At 41.7% G+C, this 17,169-nt stretch overlaps 1 protein-coding gene across 1 annotated transcript in view; it reads right to left on the reverse strand.

Annotated features, from left to right (window-relative positions):
* Positions 1 to 430: 430 nt before the first annotated feature.
* The window catches only part of LOC109100431 (neuroendocrine convertase 2-like), a 55,735-nt gene continuing 38,996 nt past the window's right edge, over positions 431 to 17,169 (reverse strand). The window contains exons 11-12 of the mRNA XM_042736297.1: positions 16,913 to 17,140; positions 431 to 1,772 (exon numbers count right to left, since the gene is read on the reverse strand). Of these exons, the coding sequence (XP_042592231.1) occupies positions 1,283 to 1,772; positions 16,913 to 17,140 (718 nt within the window). The 3' untranslated portion in view covers positions 431 to 1,282. The remainder of the gene's footprint in view (positions 1,773 to 16,912; positions 17,141 to 17,169) is intronic.

Consider the following 17,169-nt stretch of genomic DNA (forward strand, 5'->3'; position numbering starts at 1 on the left):
TCTACATCTCCTCGTTCCCTCGCTCCAGTGAATTGTGACAAGTTAATGTTAATTTCAGCATTTACTAATACATTATTAAAATCACAATTTGTGTTTGTTAACATTAGTTAATGCACTTTGAACTAACATGAACAAACGACGAACAACTGTATTTTTATTAACTAACATTAACAAAGCCTAATAAATAGTGTAATAAATTAATTGGTCATTGTTCATTCATGTTGGTTAATACATTAACTAATGTTAAGAAATGACACATTATAAAGTGTTACCATTATTATTAACAATAAATGTACCTGTTTATGTTTACCTAATGTACTTATAGTTCTGATTCGATGATCTGTGTTCAAATCTGTAAAATTGCTAGCTTGGAAACACTGTACCCCACATCACCCAACCCGCTGGGAAATTACTGTCTTAATCACTCAGGTGCTTTAACAAACAGCTAAATAGATTTATTATATATAGACAATGCTATGAAATATGCTTTGTTTGGCCATAAGCAGTAGAATGATGTACATTTCATCTCTTCATAAGATAAAAATAAAACAAATCTTCTCACGAAAAACAAAAACAAAACAAACAAACAGAAATATCACCGCTCTGTTTGCAAGATACTAAACTTTAAAGGAGAATCACACAAAATGATTTACAGTCACAAACTGTACAGCAGAGGTGGGGGACAGCAGGGTAAGCAAGAGCATAATAAAGTATTGATATATTTGGTTTATATACATTTCTGTAAAGTGTAAAAAAGGAACATCAAAAGTAAGATGCAGTATTTTCTCGCTGGGACATACAGTGGTGCGCAAAAACGCATTTGGACACTCAAGTCACACTTTATAGTCTGAATGTCACTGCATTTAAAAACAAAATATATACAAATGATGCTAGAGGTTTTCTCAGAACTAACTTTCTGAGGTACTACTGCAATGACTTCACCTGCTGCTGTCCAGATGACTTTTAGTAGATGTTTGAACTGTATCGAAACCTGGCAAAGGTCTTTTTGTAAAGTGTTTGATTATACAGTGTGCTTGTGCTATCTTTCATTAATATAAATGCCACTTGCTTTGATATTTGGCACAATGATGTTCAAATGTTTCCAAGTGCGTCTTAAGTGTCGAAATGGTGTTCGCTGCCACTGTATCATTCAGAGAATACACTTTAATAGGAGAGACTCACGTCAGACATTCATCAAATAATCACAAGAAAAAAGAGAAAGCCGAGAGAGAACGGGCTAGGAATATACGCTAATACAGAGAGGATATTTTCATGCACGTGGCTAGTTACTTTTACTCAAAAGGCTTTTCAAGCTTCTCTCCACAGCTTCGTCTAATTCCTCCTCCAGCTCTTCTTTTTTGGACATGGCCAGTTTGGACTGGTAGTCCCGCACCACTTGGTCTATGTAAGGGGCACTTTGTGTTCCGTGCAGCATGAGGGTCCACTCTTTCATCGCGCCGCTCTGCGGGGCTTCGCCCTGGAAACCCACCTCCAGCAACCAGGTTCCTCGAGGGTCCTCACCCCATGTGTGGGTGGTCATGAAGGGCCACTTGTCGAAGCCCACCTTGGCGTCGTCGTCCCGGGGTCGGCGGCTCAGCAGGATGGACTTGGTCCCCATCGGTGAAGTCATGTTGATGTTGATGTCTCCGCGGCGGCTGGCGTTGACAGTGATGACGGCCTGCACGTGCTCCAGATAGCGCACAAAGTTGTCTTTGCCCTGGCAGGCATCGGTTGTGATGCTCAGCACCAGTTTGCTGCCCGACTGTATTTTGCTGCACAAAGAAAGAGAGCAAGATATTATAAAACGTGCATGTAATACTGCTAAAAAAAAAAAAAAGTGTAAGCTGCAACCAGTGATGTCTAACTGTCACATATGTGACCCTGGAGCACAAAAGCAGTCATAAGTAGCACAGGTACAGTATATTTGTAGCAGTAGCCAACAATACATTGTGTGGGTCAAAATGAGTGATTTTTCTTTTATGCCAAAAATCATAGGGATATTAAAGGGATACTCCACCCCAAAATGATTTTTTTTTTTTTCATTAATCGCTTACCCCCATGTCATTACAAACACTTAAAGCTCCATTCATATTCGGAACACAATTTAAGATATTTTGGATGAAAACCGGGAGGCCTGTGACTGTCCCATAGACTGCTAAGTAAATAACAGTGTTAAGGTCCATAAAAGGTATGAAAGTCATCGTCAGAATACTCCATCTGCCATCAGACGTGCAATCTGGGTTATATGAAGTGACTGGAACACCTTCGTAAGCGAAGAATACAAAAATAACATGGATGATACAGAAGAGCATACGCAACAAACAGTGATATGGAGAGACACAGAGGAGACTGTTGGCAAAGGAATTGTTGAATAAAGTCGTTATTTTTGTTTTCTTCACTTACAAAAATAACACAGCTTCATATAACCCAGATTGCACGTCTGATGGCAGATGGAGTATTCTGACGATAACTTTCATACCATTTTTGGACCTTAACACTGTTATTTACTTGGCAGTCTATGGGACAGTCTCAAGCCTCCAGGTTTTCATCCAAAATATCTTAAATTGTGTTCCGAAGATGAACATAGCTTTTACAAGTTTGGAACGACATGGGGTGAGTGATTAATGACAAAGATTTCATTTTGGGGTGGAGTATCCCTTTAAGTAAAGATCATGTTCCATGAAGATATTTTGAAAATGTACCACCGTAAATATATTGAAACATCATTTTTGATTAGTAATATGCATTGCTAAGAACTTCATTTGGACAACTTTAAAGGCGATTTTCTCAATATTTTGATTTTTTGCGCCCTCAGATTCCAGATCTTCAAATAGTTGTATCTCAGCCAAATATTGTCTTATCATAACAAACCATACTTGTTTACTTAAGTATTTAAGAATAAATAATTATATTTATTCTTAAATAAAAAATAAATAAAAATCTTCTCCACATAGCCTTTTTTCCCAAAGATCAGGATGTTATAAGTATATATTATTTATTTAGTTTTCAGGTGATGTATGAATCTCAATTTCAAAAAATTTAACCGTATACCTTGTTTCGTGGTCAAGGGTCACATATACAGATAACATACGAGATTTTATCAGGTGCACTGTATGTCAATGCTAAACATCCATGAATGAACCTCGGGCGAGCTCTAGGCCTCTCAAACCAGACAAGTGTCATGTTCTTCCATAATCACCTCTCTGGAGCAATGGAGATATACATAACATCCTGATCTTTGGGAAAAAAGGCTATGTGGAGAAGATTTTTTTTTTTTTGTAGGAATCAAACAGCAATCATTCACAAATGTCTCCATTTCAATATTTATGTTATGTATTTTATACATAAAAAAGATCTAGTTTTGATTTGATGCTTTCAGCTATCAGTAAGAGTGCAGTACTCTCGGCACTCAGTGAAATGTGAAACGGACATATTTCAGAGTGTAAATGGATATTGATATTGAGTAAAAACGTGGGAAAAGACTTGTTTTTAGGGAATTTGTTACATACAGAAATAAGGAGGATTTAACAATGAGAGGAAATCTGCTGCAGAGCACACTGTTTACATAAAACAATGCAAAGAAAGACATTTTAAATAGACTGTTTACAATAACAATAACACAAATACAATAACAAAAAAAAACAAAAAAACATGCATTTCCTTGTGAGACAGAAGTATGTTTAATTGTACTGAATGTTAGAGTACTTCAAATGTTAAAATCACATTTTAAAATGCTGCAGTTGAAGATAATATTGAATAACAGGCCACTTAAGTGTACTTAATGTTTCTTAACACACTTGTGTGCACTTTGTAATTGTCAGGGCAGATAAGGACCCAAGAGCGGATGAGGCTGAAAAATGGTAACTTTATTCACGGAAGGAAGGCGAAGGCCTAACGTCAAAAAAAACCCAAAAAAAACACAAAAACCCCAACTCGGGGAAAAAGGCTCAGTCTTAACTTCCAACTGCACGGCGGGCCGGTAATGCGCTCAGCCTCCGTGAGCGCCAGGAGAGGAGGGGCAACAAATCCAAAACGGTAGGCAGGAGAGTGGTCGGGCAGACAGGGGGGTCAAGCGAGGTGCAGACAGGGCTGAGAACGGCGGGCAGCAACAAGGTCAAAAACAGTCCAGGTAGAGAACCAGAAGAGCAGTCCGAAATCCTCTGAGGGCAAAGCACACGTTACACCAACCGGGCAGACAAACCACCGAGCGTACTGACCAGAAAAGAGGAACAGGACAGGACCGAAGCCCAAAACGCCCAAACATCACAGAACACACTGACAAGGAGGAGTGAAATCAAGCAGAATGAATAGGGTGAGTAACGAGATAGAGGGAACAGGTGCGTCAGACAAGCCGCAGACTAGATTGCTGAGGGAGATCAGCTGGCGCTAGAGCGAAGGGAAGAAAAACCAGAGAAAAAATTAAAAATCAAAGAGAGAAAAAAAAATGGAAAAACAAAACGAATACAAGGGTAGAAAAATGAGCAGAAACGAAAAAAAATAAACAAAGTAAAAAATAAGGAAGAAAAGGACAGATCATACCCGAGTCCTGACAGTACCCCCTCCCCCAGGAGCGCCTCCCGGCGCCCCCGAGGAAGAAGGACCGCGTTGGTGAAACTGGTCAATGAGCGAGCGGTCCAGGACGTCCCGAGCTGGGACCCAACATCTCTCCTCCGGACCGTACCTCTCCCAGTCCACTAGGTACTGATGTCCCCGCCCACGACGTCTGGAGTCTAAGATTCTCCTAACCCTATACGCAGGAGAACCGTCAACCATAACAGGAGGGGGGGGGAGCGACAGGGGAAGACACAGTAGGGGAATGGGGGAGAACGCAAGACAGGTTTAACTTTGGACACATGGAAGACAGGGTGCACACGACGAAGAGAATTGGGCAACCGGAGACAGACCGTCACCGGGTTGACGACTTTGGAAATAAGGTATGGTCCAACGAACTTAGGTGCCAACTTTCGCGATGGGACCCTCAGTGGCAAATCCTTGGTGGAGAGCCATACGCGTTGTCCGCAGACATAATGAGGCGTCAACCTACGGTGGCGGTCTGCGGCAGTCTTAACGCGTCCCCTAGCTCGGATAAGCGCCTCCCTGGCCCTCCTCCAGGTGCGGCGACAGCGCTGAACAAAAGCCTGAACTGAGGGGACAGCTGCCTCGGAGCCCTGGGAAGAAAACAGAGGAGGCTGATAACCCAGGCTACACATGAACGGGGACATACCTGTAGACGACACCGGTAACGAGTTGTGAGCATATTCTGCCCACGTGAGTTGATCAATCCAGGAGGAGGGGTTATGGGATGCCAGGCAGCGAAGCATCCGACCGAGATCCTGGTTGGCACGCTCGGTCTGGCCGTTGGTCTGTGGATGAAAGCCTGACGACAGACTCGCGGAGGCTCCAATCTGTCGACAGAACTCCCTCCAAAAATGCGAAACGAACTGGGGCCCCCTGTCAGAAACCACGTCCTCCGGAAAGGCCGTGAATCCGGAAGACGTGATCAATGACCACCCGGGCCGTTTCCTTAGCCGAGTGGGAGTTTAGGAAGGGGAACGAAGTGGACCGCTTTGGAAAAGCGGTCCACTACGGTGAGAATCACAGTATTGCCACTGGATGGAGGGAGTCCAACCACGAAATCCAGGGCAATATGGGACCAGGGGTGGGATGGGATGGAAAGCGGCATTAACAGACCAGCGGGAGGAGAATTAGAAGATTTATTTTGAGCACAGACCGGACACGCCCCCACGAACCGGCGTACGTCCTCTGCCATGGCAGGCCACCAAAACCGCTGGCGGATGGCAGCCAGCGACCTCCTCACTCCTGGATGGCACATGATCTTGGAGGAGTGACCCCACTGGAGAACGGCGGAGCGAACTGACTCGGGCACGAAGAGCAGACCCGTGGGACACCCCGCTGGCACCCCGACTCCCTCCTGCGCTCGTCTGACGAGCTTCTCGATTCCCCAGGTAAGCGCCCCCAGCACGCACCCCGGAGGTACTATAGTGTCGGGGGGCGGATCGCCAGGAGAAGAAGCGAAAAGACGCGACAGCGCGTCGGGTTTAACGTTCTTGGACCCGGGTCGGTAAGAGAGGGTGAAGTCGAAGCGCCCAAAGAAGAGCGCCCACCGAGCCTGTCTGGCGTTAAGCCGGCGTGCAGACCGAATGTACTCCAGGTTTTTGTGGTCAGTCCACACCAGAAATGGAACGGCCGCTCCCTCCAGCCAGTGACGTCACTCCCCCAAAGCCAGTCGAACCGCCAACAACACGCGATCACCGATGTCGTAGTTTCGTTCTGCGGGAGACAAACGGTGTGAAAAAAAAAGCACAAGGATGCAGTTTGTTATCTAAGGAGGATACCTGGGAGAGAAAGGAAGCGAAAGGGTGCTCTGACGCATCCACCTCCACCACGAACTGCCGGGAAGGATCAGGAGTCACCAGGATGGGGGCTGAGGTGAATCTATGTTTTAATTCATTGAACGCCGCCTGGGCGTCCGCTGACCAACAGAAGTTGACTTTGGTGGAGGTTAGCGCGGTCAGAGGGGCCGCCACCTGCCCGAAGTTCCTGATGAATCGCCTATAAAAATTGGCGAAACCCAGGAACCGCTGTAACGCCTTACGGGAATCAGGTGCCGGCCATTCGGAGACGGCCCTCACCTTCGCAGGGTCCATGCGAATCCCCCCCACCGAGATGATGTGTCCCAAGAACGAAACTGACTGAACGTGGAACTCGCACTTCTCCGCCTTAACGAACAGCTGGTTCTCTAACAGCCGCTGAAGCACCTGTCGGTCGTGCTGGACATGATCCTGAAAAGAAGAAGAGAAAATTAGGATGTCATCCAAATAAACGAAAACGAATCTGTCGATCATGTCCCTCAGCACGTCGTTGACAAGTGCTTGAAAGACAGCTGGGGCGTTGGATAAGCCGAAGGGAAGAACCCGATATTCAAAGTGCCCACGAGGCGTGTTAAACGCGGTCTTCCATTCGTCCCCCTCCCTGATCCGCACTAGATGGTAAGCATTGCGAAGATCCAATTTCGTGAAAACTCGGCCCCCCTGCAAGAGATCGAAGGCCGATGACATCAACGGCAGAGGGTACCGGTTCTTAACTGTGATGTCATTCAACCCTCGATAATCTATGCAGGGGCGCAGAGAGCCATCCTTTTCTTCACGAAAAAAGAACCCCGCTCCGGCCGGAGAAGAAGAGGGACGAATAAATACCAGCTGCCAGAGAATCACTTAAATACTTCTCCATCGCTTCGCGCTCGGGCGCGGAGAGAGAGTACAGCCGTCCGCGAGGCGGAGAAGCACCAGGGAGGAGATCGATGGCACAATCATACGGTCGGTGAGGAGGAAGAGATACAGCCCGGGACCTGCTGAAGACCGTCCGCAGATCATGGTAACAAGCAGGAACTCGAGAAAGGTCCGCCTCCTCCTCCTGTAGGGGAACAGAAACAGAGACCGGGGAGAGAGCAGACAGAAGGCAATGTGTGTGGCAGTATTGACTCCATGACAAAACTAAATTGTCTGCCCAGTTAATGTTCGGCCCATGACGAACGAGCCAGGGATGACCCAATACCAAAGGGGCAGACGGAGATTTACAGACTAGGAACCTGAGGTCCTCCCGGTGGTTCCCGGAGGTAAGAACACTCACCGAATCAGTGATACGAGAGATCTGCATAAGTGGCTGGCCATCGAGTCCATGAGCGACTATAGGTGACTGCAGGGATTGGATGGGTATATCCCGAGCCGACACGCCCATTCCTCATCAATGAAGTTGCCCTCTGCTCCTGAATCAACGAGTGCTGAAGCCTTAAACAAAGAGTGTTTAGTGAACAGAGACACAGATAGATGAGTGCGTGACCTGTGAGTGGGGAAAACGGCAGTACCACTCAAATTAACTCTCTGTGGTGAACGAGCAGCCTTAGCAGGACAGGAGTCAGCTCGGTGTCCTTGAGCCGCACAATACAGGCACAGGCCCTCCAACAGGCGGCGCTGTTTCTCCTTGGGCGTGAGGCGCAAGCGATCCACCTGCATAGGCTCACACTCTTCGGCACTCTGGGATGGAGGGGCGAATGTGACTGGCTCGGAGTCTGCTCGAACTCGACGGCGTAGCTCTCTCCTGGCGTCTATGCGGAGGGACAGACTGATTACGTCGTCCAACCGTTCAGGAACCTCGCGGGCATATAGTTCATCTTTGACTGAGTCATTGAGACCCTCTAAAAAACGAGCGATAAGGGCCTCGGTGTTCCATCCACAAGTAGCGGCCAGGGTGCGGAACTGCACTGAGTAATCAGCCACTGAACGTCTGCCCTGTTGAAGACGCGCTAACAGTCGGGAAGCCTCCTTGCCAAAAAACAGACTGATCAAAAGTCTTAATCATCTCCTCCTTAAAAGAACTGAAATCAGAACAGCACCTGGCCTGTGATTCCCATACAGCAGTACCCCAATCACGTGCTCTACCTGAGAGCAGGGAGATGACATAGGCCACCTTGGAGACTTCTGATGCGTAGGTTCTAGCTTGTAGAGAAAACACAACCTCGCACTGAATAAGGAATGATTTACACACTAGTAGGCTCCCCCGCATACGTGGGGGGGTTTATTCGCTCTCGGCTCAGAGGAGAAAGTGGTCGGGAGAGGCCCGGCGGGCGGTGAAGTGAAATCCTCCCGAGTGAGACGATCGAGTCGACCCACCAAATCCGCGATTTGAGCCGACAAGGTGTCTACAGAGTGACGGGTGGAAGACAGTTCCATCTCGTGACGGCCCAACATTGCTCCCTGATGCTCCAAAGCCGACTGCCAAGTTGAGCCCTCCGCTGGGTCCATCCTTGGTCAGTGTGTGGTGTCAGGGCAGATAAGGACCCGAGAGCGGATGAGGCTGAAAAATGGTAACTTTATTCACGGAAGGAAGGCGAAGGCCTAACGTCAAAAAAAAAACCAAAAAAACAAATTTATTAACGGAAGGAAGGCGAAGGCCTATCTTAACTTCCAACTGCACGGCGGGCCGGTAATGCGCTCAGCCTCCGTGAGCGCCAGGAGAGGAGGGGCAACAAATCCAAAACGGTAGGCAGGAGAGTGGTCGGGCAGACAGGGGGGTCAAGCGAGGTGCAGACAGGGCTGAGAACGGCGGGCAGCAACAAGGTCAAAAACAGTCCAGGTAGAGAACCAGAAGAGCAGTCCGAAATCCTCTGAGGGCAAAGCACACGTTACACCAACCGGGCAGACAAACCACCGAGCGTACTGACCAGAAAAGAGGAACAGGACAGGACCGAAGCCAATACGCCCAAACATCACAGAACACACTGACAAGGAGGAGTGAAATCAAGCAGAATAAATAGGGTGAGTAACGAGATAGAGGGAACAGGTGCGTCAGACAAGCCGCAGACTAGATTGCTGAGGGAGATCAGCTGGCGCTAGAGCGAAGGGAAGAAAAACCAGAGAAAATTAAAAATCAAAGAGAGAAAAAAAATGGAAACAAAACGAATACAAGGGTAGAAAAATGAGCAGAAACGAAAAAAAATAAACAAAGTAAAAAATAAGGAAGAAAAGGACAGATCATACCCGAGTCCTGACAGTAATAATGTCAAATTAAAGATTTACTTCAAAGTATAAGGATTAAATATTTTTTGTCATGTTTTAAAGTATACTTATTTGATATTACATTTAAAATTTAATGTGGTTTAAATGTACTTAATTTCAACTGCATTATATGCAATAGTTTTTGCGTTTCATTGCACTCCTATATTTTTTATATTTTTCATATTTTTCATATTTATTTATATTATAAGCCACATGTATTTTAAAATGTAAAAACTATCTTTCTTTTCTTTTCTAATGCTGCAAATCGGATTCAAACAGAAGTTCAATGTATAAACATGCAATGACAATAAAGGCCCAACCTAAGCTAACCTATTCACAAATGGGCAATTATACTGTAAATATTCTTATAGAATGTAATTTCTATTGAAATTTTTGTCATGTATTTAAATATATTTTAACTGATCATAAATGCTCATCAGTACATTTAGCAGTGCATTTCAACCATATTTTGGTAATTGTTCTTGTAATGATAAAAATGTACTCAAGTCCTAAGTGAGTAAAAAAAAGCACTCTAATAGCATTTAATATCAATTTAAACTACAATACATTTTCATTTAATTGTAAATAACATGCAGTTCACACTTAAATATTATTTCTGTAGTAAATCCTCTTTTTTATAAGGATGCTAAAGCGTACTTCTTTTTCACAAGGGTTAAGAAGGATATGGTGTCAGTTAATATTTCACACTGATTTTAAACTCTTCTGAAGACTTAAATCAGTGCAGGAAAAAAGTCTATGTGAGCTCGACCATTAGATGAGATGAATCTGTTTCCGGTGACATTTACAGACTTCATATTAATTCAGTGACATTAGCTAATAAACCGGTATGAATGTGAAGAGCTCTCTGGCCATAATGTACAGGCGTCAGGCTCAGACTAATGTGTTTCACTACAGCTACAGAAATGTTAAATGAAATAATTATGTGCATGAGCATGTGTGCAAAAGCTGGAGCTCTAATGCAAAGCATGCGTTTTCATTTCAGAAACAACCCTACACTTCTGCCATTCTGAGCTGCTGCCATTTCAAAACAAGCAGCTAAACTGGGCCAAATATGGAAAAAGAAAATGATTACATGTTGCTCTATTTTCAATGGCGCACCATCCTGCTGCCAACAATTGCTTTGACCAGATGATGGGTTTTTTCCCCTCTATAAGGCAGCTTTGTTGTGGCCCACCGCTGCTGTCGGTCTGTTTTGTGCTGCTGCGATGATAACGGCGCAGGACTGGAGCGAGCGAGTGTAAAGTGGATGTAATGGCATTATCAGAGGCAGGTCTCCCAGCCTGGCCCATTATGAGCTCAGATTAGTGGGTGTGTTTGTGTGCGCGTCAGTCTTTGAGAGGCTAGTGTTTCCCAGGAAACTAGTTGATAGAAATATCCAAAGGCCACACAAGAGGACACAAGGGTGTGGATGTGATGAGAAAAACAGTTATTAAAAGAGCCATGCGAAACGTCGAAGAAAACGTAAGATCCGTTGGCCAACTAGGTTTCTGGCAAAATGTTTTTCTAGTAAAGTCTAAAGTCTAAATTGTGAGATAAAAAGTCTTAGGAATTACCGTTCCTGTTTTCTTTTTGCGTGTGTGATGGAAACCATGCAGTGCAAGAACAGAATTGTGAAATGCAAACTCAGAATTGAGATTCTTTTTTTTTTTTTTTTTTTTAATCATAGTTCCGTGTTTATCTTAAATTTTTTCTCTGAATTACGAGCTTCTTGCAATTTCTGGATTTGTATCTTGCAACTAACTTTTTATCCCATGCCATCCATAGTGATGGGTGTTATTTGTAAAGGTAAGAAGAATACATTTCATTCAGAAAACCGTTGCGTGTTAATTCATAACAAATTTATGCAATGTTACGTTTATTATCTGTAACAATTTATGAAGCCGAAACACTAAACAGAGTACAGTATGAAGCTAAGGAAAAATACAAATAGGGCATGAGTACCAAATCTGGATAGATTTATGAAAATTAGATTACCTGAACTGCAGTGACCTGATATTATGCAAATGTAATTAACAGCTACGTTTATAACACATCAGTGAACAAACTGAGCCATACAATGAGAGTTAGAAAGAAAAGAGAGAGTTGACACTGTGGGACTGAAATTCATGAATGCTGTTATTGATAGCAAATAAGGAGGAACGTGAGCTCATGCTTTCGTTTTAATAAGGGTTCAGAACAAAAGGTGGGCTGCTGGGTGTCATTTGCTGCCTGTGAATAGCTTGTTTTTTTCTGTATAGCTTTGTGTGAGCTCTGTGACAAAGCAAGATCCCCACAAACAACAGTTCATAGCTATCTAAAATGATTTAAGAAGTGCTTGAGACTGATCAAAGCATATCAAAGCAAAAGTTCTGGAAGATACGCTGCCATTCAAAGTTCTGTGAAATATTATTTCAATTCCTAATATTCCTAATATTGTTTATATATATATTAAATTTATTTCTGTGATGCAGCTGTGAATTTTCAGCATCATTACTCCAGTCTTCAGTGTCACGTGATCCTTCAGAAATCATTCTAATACACTGATTTATTATCAATGCTGGAAACTGCTGTGCTGCTTCATATTTTTTTTAGAACCTATGATACTTTTTTTTAAGATTCTTTTGATGAATACGAAGTTAAAAATAAAGAAGAATAAAGAAGTCTTTACTATCCCTTTTTATCCATTTAAGACATCCTTGCTGAATAAAAAGTACTCATTACTTAATAAAAATAAAAAATAAAATAAAATAAAAAAATTACTGACCCCAAACTTTTAACAGTAGTGCATATTGTAACACAAGATCTGTTTTGAATAAACACTGTCGTTTTTAACTTTTTATTTATTAAAGAATCCTGGAAAAAGTATCACATGTTCCAAAAAAAACAGCACAACAGTTTCCAACATAGATTATAAATCAGTATATTAGAATGATTTCTGAAGGATCATGTGACACTGAAGACAGGAGAAAATTCAGCTTTGCTTTACAGGAACAAATCATATTTTAAAGTATATTAAAATACTTTTATTTTAAATTGCAATAATATTTCACAAAATTATATTTTATTTCTGTATTTTTGTTCATATAAATACAGTCTTGTTGAGCATAAGAAACTTCATAAAAAGAAATTAAATAAAAAAAAATCTTACTGATCCCTAAACTTTTGTATGGTAATGTTTAAATAAAAAACATATTTTTTAAAAATGTTTAACTCTTTTTTTTTTTTTTTTTAGCTTACAGAGTATAAAAAAAAGTACTGTAATCTGATTGAAAAGGTACAGAAACGATCATGTGCACTTTATCACATGTAGGTGAGAGGGCTGGCTGAATCCTGTAATTGCTCAGACAGCGAAATAAATTAAACCCTGATTTTATCCTGATGACACCGACACTTGTGATGTGTTCTGCAGTTAGTTTCATGTGTGTGTGTGTGTGGAGGCATTCATTAGTCCGTGTGGATAGGAGTCTCATCTCACAGCTTCCACTCATTACACTTCACTCACATCTCTCTTGCGCCGCTGCTTAATTGCTGTTCTTGAATTGTGCCTCGCCAGAACTCCCACCAACCCTGTGTGAGGTATGATAAGAGGGTTGATACTGTCGATGGAGGTTTTGACAAGGACACCTACACAAACAAGAACGTGCGCGCGCACACACACACACACACACACACACACACACGCACACACACACACACACACGCACACACACACACACACACACACACACACACACACAACACACACACACACACACACACACACACACACACACACACACACACACACACACACACACACACACACACACACTCACTCACACTCGGCGTAATTGAGGCTGTTGCCATAGCATGCAGTGCCCAGCAGTGAGTGGGAGAGCACTAATTATAGCAGATGTCAGAACGAGCGGCCGAGAGCAGCAGAGTGTGTGTGGAGAGTCTGGAGGGTGACACGTGCAATATGCCTTCACACAGAGCACAGAGGGCGTCAGAGCGGACGGATAACACCACAATCACACACAGGTAATGCATATCAAAACAGAGGGAAAATAATATTTAACACCAGTGTGAATTCTGAAATCAAAGCTGTATTCATTTCCCCCCTCTGTTTTGATATCCATCATGTGTGTATGATGGCTGTAGCTTGTGTTTTAGGCACTTTCACACTGAGCCTGGTTTAGTGATGTGAATGTACAAAGCAATGATGCTCTTGCATCAAAACTACAGATCCCTGTGGAGCCATTCACACTGGAGCAATCAATCGCCGTGCAGCAAAACAAGATCTTTTTTTTTTCACCAGCCTGTCAAATATGGTCCCACTTTATATTAAGTGGCCTTAACTACTATGTATTTACATTTAAATTAATCAATTGGTACAACGCACATTTATAATTACACTGCTGACCCATCCTTTACACCTTAACCCACTCTTAAACCTTTCACCTCAATAGCAGCAGAAGTGCTTGCAATACAATATGAACACAATAAGTACATTGTACTTTTTAAAAACAAAAAAAAATATATATATATATATATATAATATATTATATATATATTTTATGTATGTAAGTACGTAGTAGTTAAGGCTGGCTTAATATAAGGTGGGATTGATTTGAACTTTAGATCACTTTGCTGTTGCACAAAAAATGCGAGATTGGTTGCGCAATAGCACAGAAAGCAGTTTTCAAAACCAGTCTTAGCATAGATGAAAAGTATTATATAATGTTATTATATTAGAAACACCATTCAAACATAATTTAGAAAATGAGAAATAATTTTAGAAATTATTCCATCAAACTAAACATGAAATTGCTGAAATAGAAAGACTGAAATAGTATTTTCATCTTTGTACAGTGTAGGATAATAATGATCACCAGGCAATGCCACAAATAGTTTCTAAAATTTCATTTCATTTCTTTATACAGCACAAATAAACACAACAGAAGTTGACCACAGTGCTTTACAGAATATATAAACTAAGATACAAATAAGAAAGCAATAAGACATAAAAAATAAATAAAACATAATTAAGAATTGCTGAAAGCTTGGGCCAGAAGATAAGATTGTAACTTTGATTTAAACTCATGGACAGAGGATCTCAGATAAAAAGGAAGACTGTTTCAGAGCCTAGGTCCAACAACAGCATATGCACGATCCCCTCTTGATTTCAGTCGTGTTCGAGGCTGAGCTAGAGAGTAATTGTTTGCAGACCCCAGGCACCTGACTGATGTGTTTAATTTTACAGGATTCTCTACAGGATTTATAAATTTATAAAAGTTGGATCAGTTAGAAAAGATACAGCAACTAACTTCAGATCAGTCTGAAGAGCTGGGCTGAGTTTGGAGTTTGTCGAGTTAAAGGTGTAGGAGGAGTTCGAGTCAACGTTTTTAGTAAGAATAATTATAAGAAGCCAACCTAATTACTTGCTCTGACTTTGTGACCTTGCGATGGTTTTTCTTTTTAGTTGACGTCACAAGTACCTTTTATTTTTCAATCATTTGACTTTTTTTGCATCAAACCTACAGATCCCCTGTGGAGCCATTCATACACTGGAGCACTCAATCGCCGTGCAGGCAAACACAGATCTTTTTTTTTTTCACCAGCCTGTCAAATATGGTCCCCACTTTATATTAAGTGGCCTTAACTACTATGTATTTACATTTAAATTAATCAATTGGTACAACGCACATTTATAATTACACTGCTGACCCATCCTTTACACCTTAACCCACTCTTAAACCTTTCACCTCAATAGCAGCAGAAGTGCTTGCAATACAATATGAACACAATAAGTACATTGTACTTTTTTAAAAACAAAATATATATATATAATATATATATATATATATATATATATATATTTATCTATTTTTTTTTTTTTTTTTTTATGTAAGTACGTAGTAGTTAAGGCCGCTTAATATAAAGTGGGATTGATTTGAACTTTAGATCACTTTGCTGTTGCACAAAAATGCGAGATTGGTTGCGCAATAGCACAGAAAGCAGTTTTCAAAACCAGTCTTAGCATAGATGAAAAGTATTATATAATGTTATTATATTAGAAAACACCATTCAAACATAATTTAGAAAATGAGAAATAATTTTAGAAATTATTCCATCAAACTAAACATGAAATTGCTGAAATAGAAAGACTGAAATAGTATTTTCATCTTTGTACAGTGTAGGATAATAATGATCACCAGGCAATGCCACAAATAGTTTCTAAAATTTCATTTCATTTCTTTATACAGCACAAATAAACACAACAGAAGTTGACCACAGTGCTTTACAGAATATAAAACTAAGATACAAATAAGAAAGCAATAAAAAATAAATAAAACATAATTAAGAATTGCTGAAAGCTTGGGCCAGAAGATAAGATTGTAACTTTGATTTAAACTCATGGACAGAGGATCTCAGATAAAAAGGAAGACTGTTTCAGAGCCTAGGTCCAACAACAGCATATGCACGATCCCCTCTTGATTTCAGTCGTGTTCGAGGCTGAGCTAGAGAGTAATTGTTTGCGGACTGCAGGCACCTGACTGATGTGTTTAATTTTACAGGATTCTCTACAGGATTTATAAATTTATAAAAGTTGGATCAGTTAGAAAAGATACAGCAACTAACTTCAGATCCAGTCTGAAGAGCTGGGCTGAGTTTGGAGTTTGTCGAGTTAAAGGTGTAGGAGGAGTTCGAGTCAACGTTTTTAGTAAGAATAATTATAAGAAGCCAACCTAATTACTTGCTCTGACTTTGTGACCTTGCAATGGTTTTTCTTTTTAGTTGACGTCACAAGTACCTTTTATTTTTCAATCATTTGACTGAATTCTGGTAAAAAAAAAAAAAAAATATGCACTGCTCACAATCCAGTCAATTGACTCTATGAACAATAACTGCATTTGTGTTTCTGCTAAAAATCTAAAAAAAAAAAAAAAAAAAACCTCTTCCTGTCATGTAACTGTTCGTCAAAAATAATTCATTTATATCAAAATATAATACATTGTATACTTCATTAGCCAGAGTAAACTTAACAGTTTAGCATATTATATTAAAACCGTAAACTTTTAGTAGTTCCAGAAGCTTTAAATACCTTTAATGTGAAAGTGGATTATATTGCTTTGTCCTGTTTTGAAAAACTTCCTCAAGATTTAATTTTGTGCTTTATATTTGTACAATTTCTATACACTGCGCTGCACTGGAAGTTGTGGTGGCCACGCTCCACATTTGTCTCCAACATCCTGTTCATACCGAAATATTACTGTCGGACTGCTGCAGTGAAATGGTTGCAGCAGCTTACTGTACAGCTGCAGGGGTTGTTTTTCTGATGTGTTTTCTGTACTCACTGTATCTCCTGCACAGATCCAGCCACGCAGTGGAATCGTTCCGGAACGGTCTTCCACTCCCGGGCCAGTTTGACCATTCCTCCGGCATCCAGCACGCCGTATCCGAACAGATGGTTGAACTCCAGGCCCACACCGTTCCTCCTCCACTGGTGCACCTCGTCATGCAGCTTGTTCCTCTTAGAGGTGAGGACCGTCAGGTGCTGCAGGTCCCTCCACGTCAGGTTCGGACTGCAGACAAACACAATGAAATAAATAAA

The sequence above is a fragment of the Cyprinus carpio genome, chromosome B13, assembly GCF_018340385.1.
Source record: "Cyprinus carpio isolate SPL01 chromosome B13, ASM1834038v1, whole genome shotgun sequence".
Taxonomy (NCBI): Eukaryota; Metazoa; Chordata; class Actinopteri; order Cypriniformes; family Cyprinidae; genus Cyprinus; species Cyprinus carpio.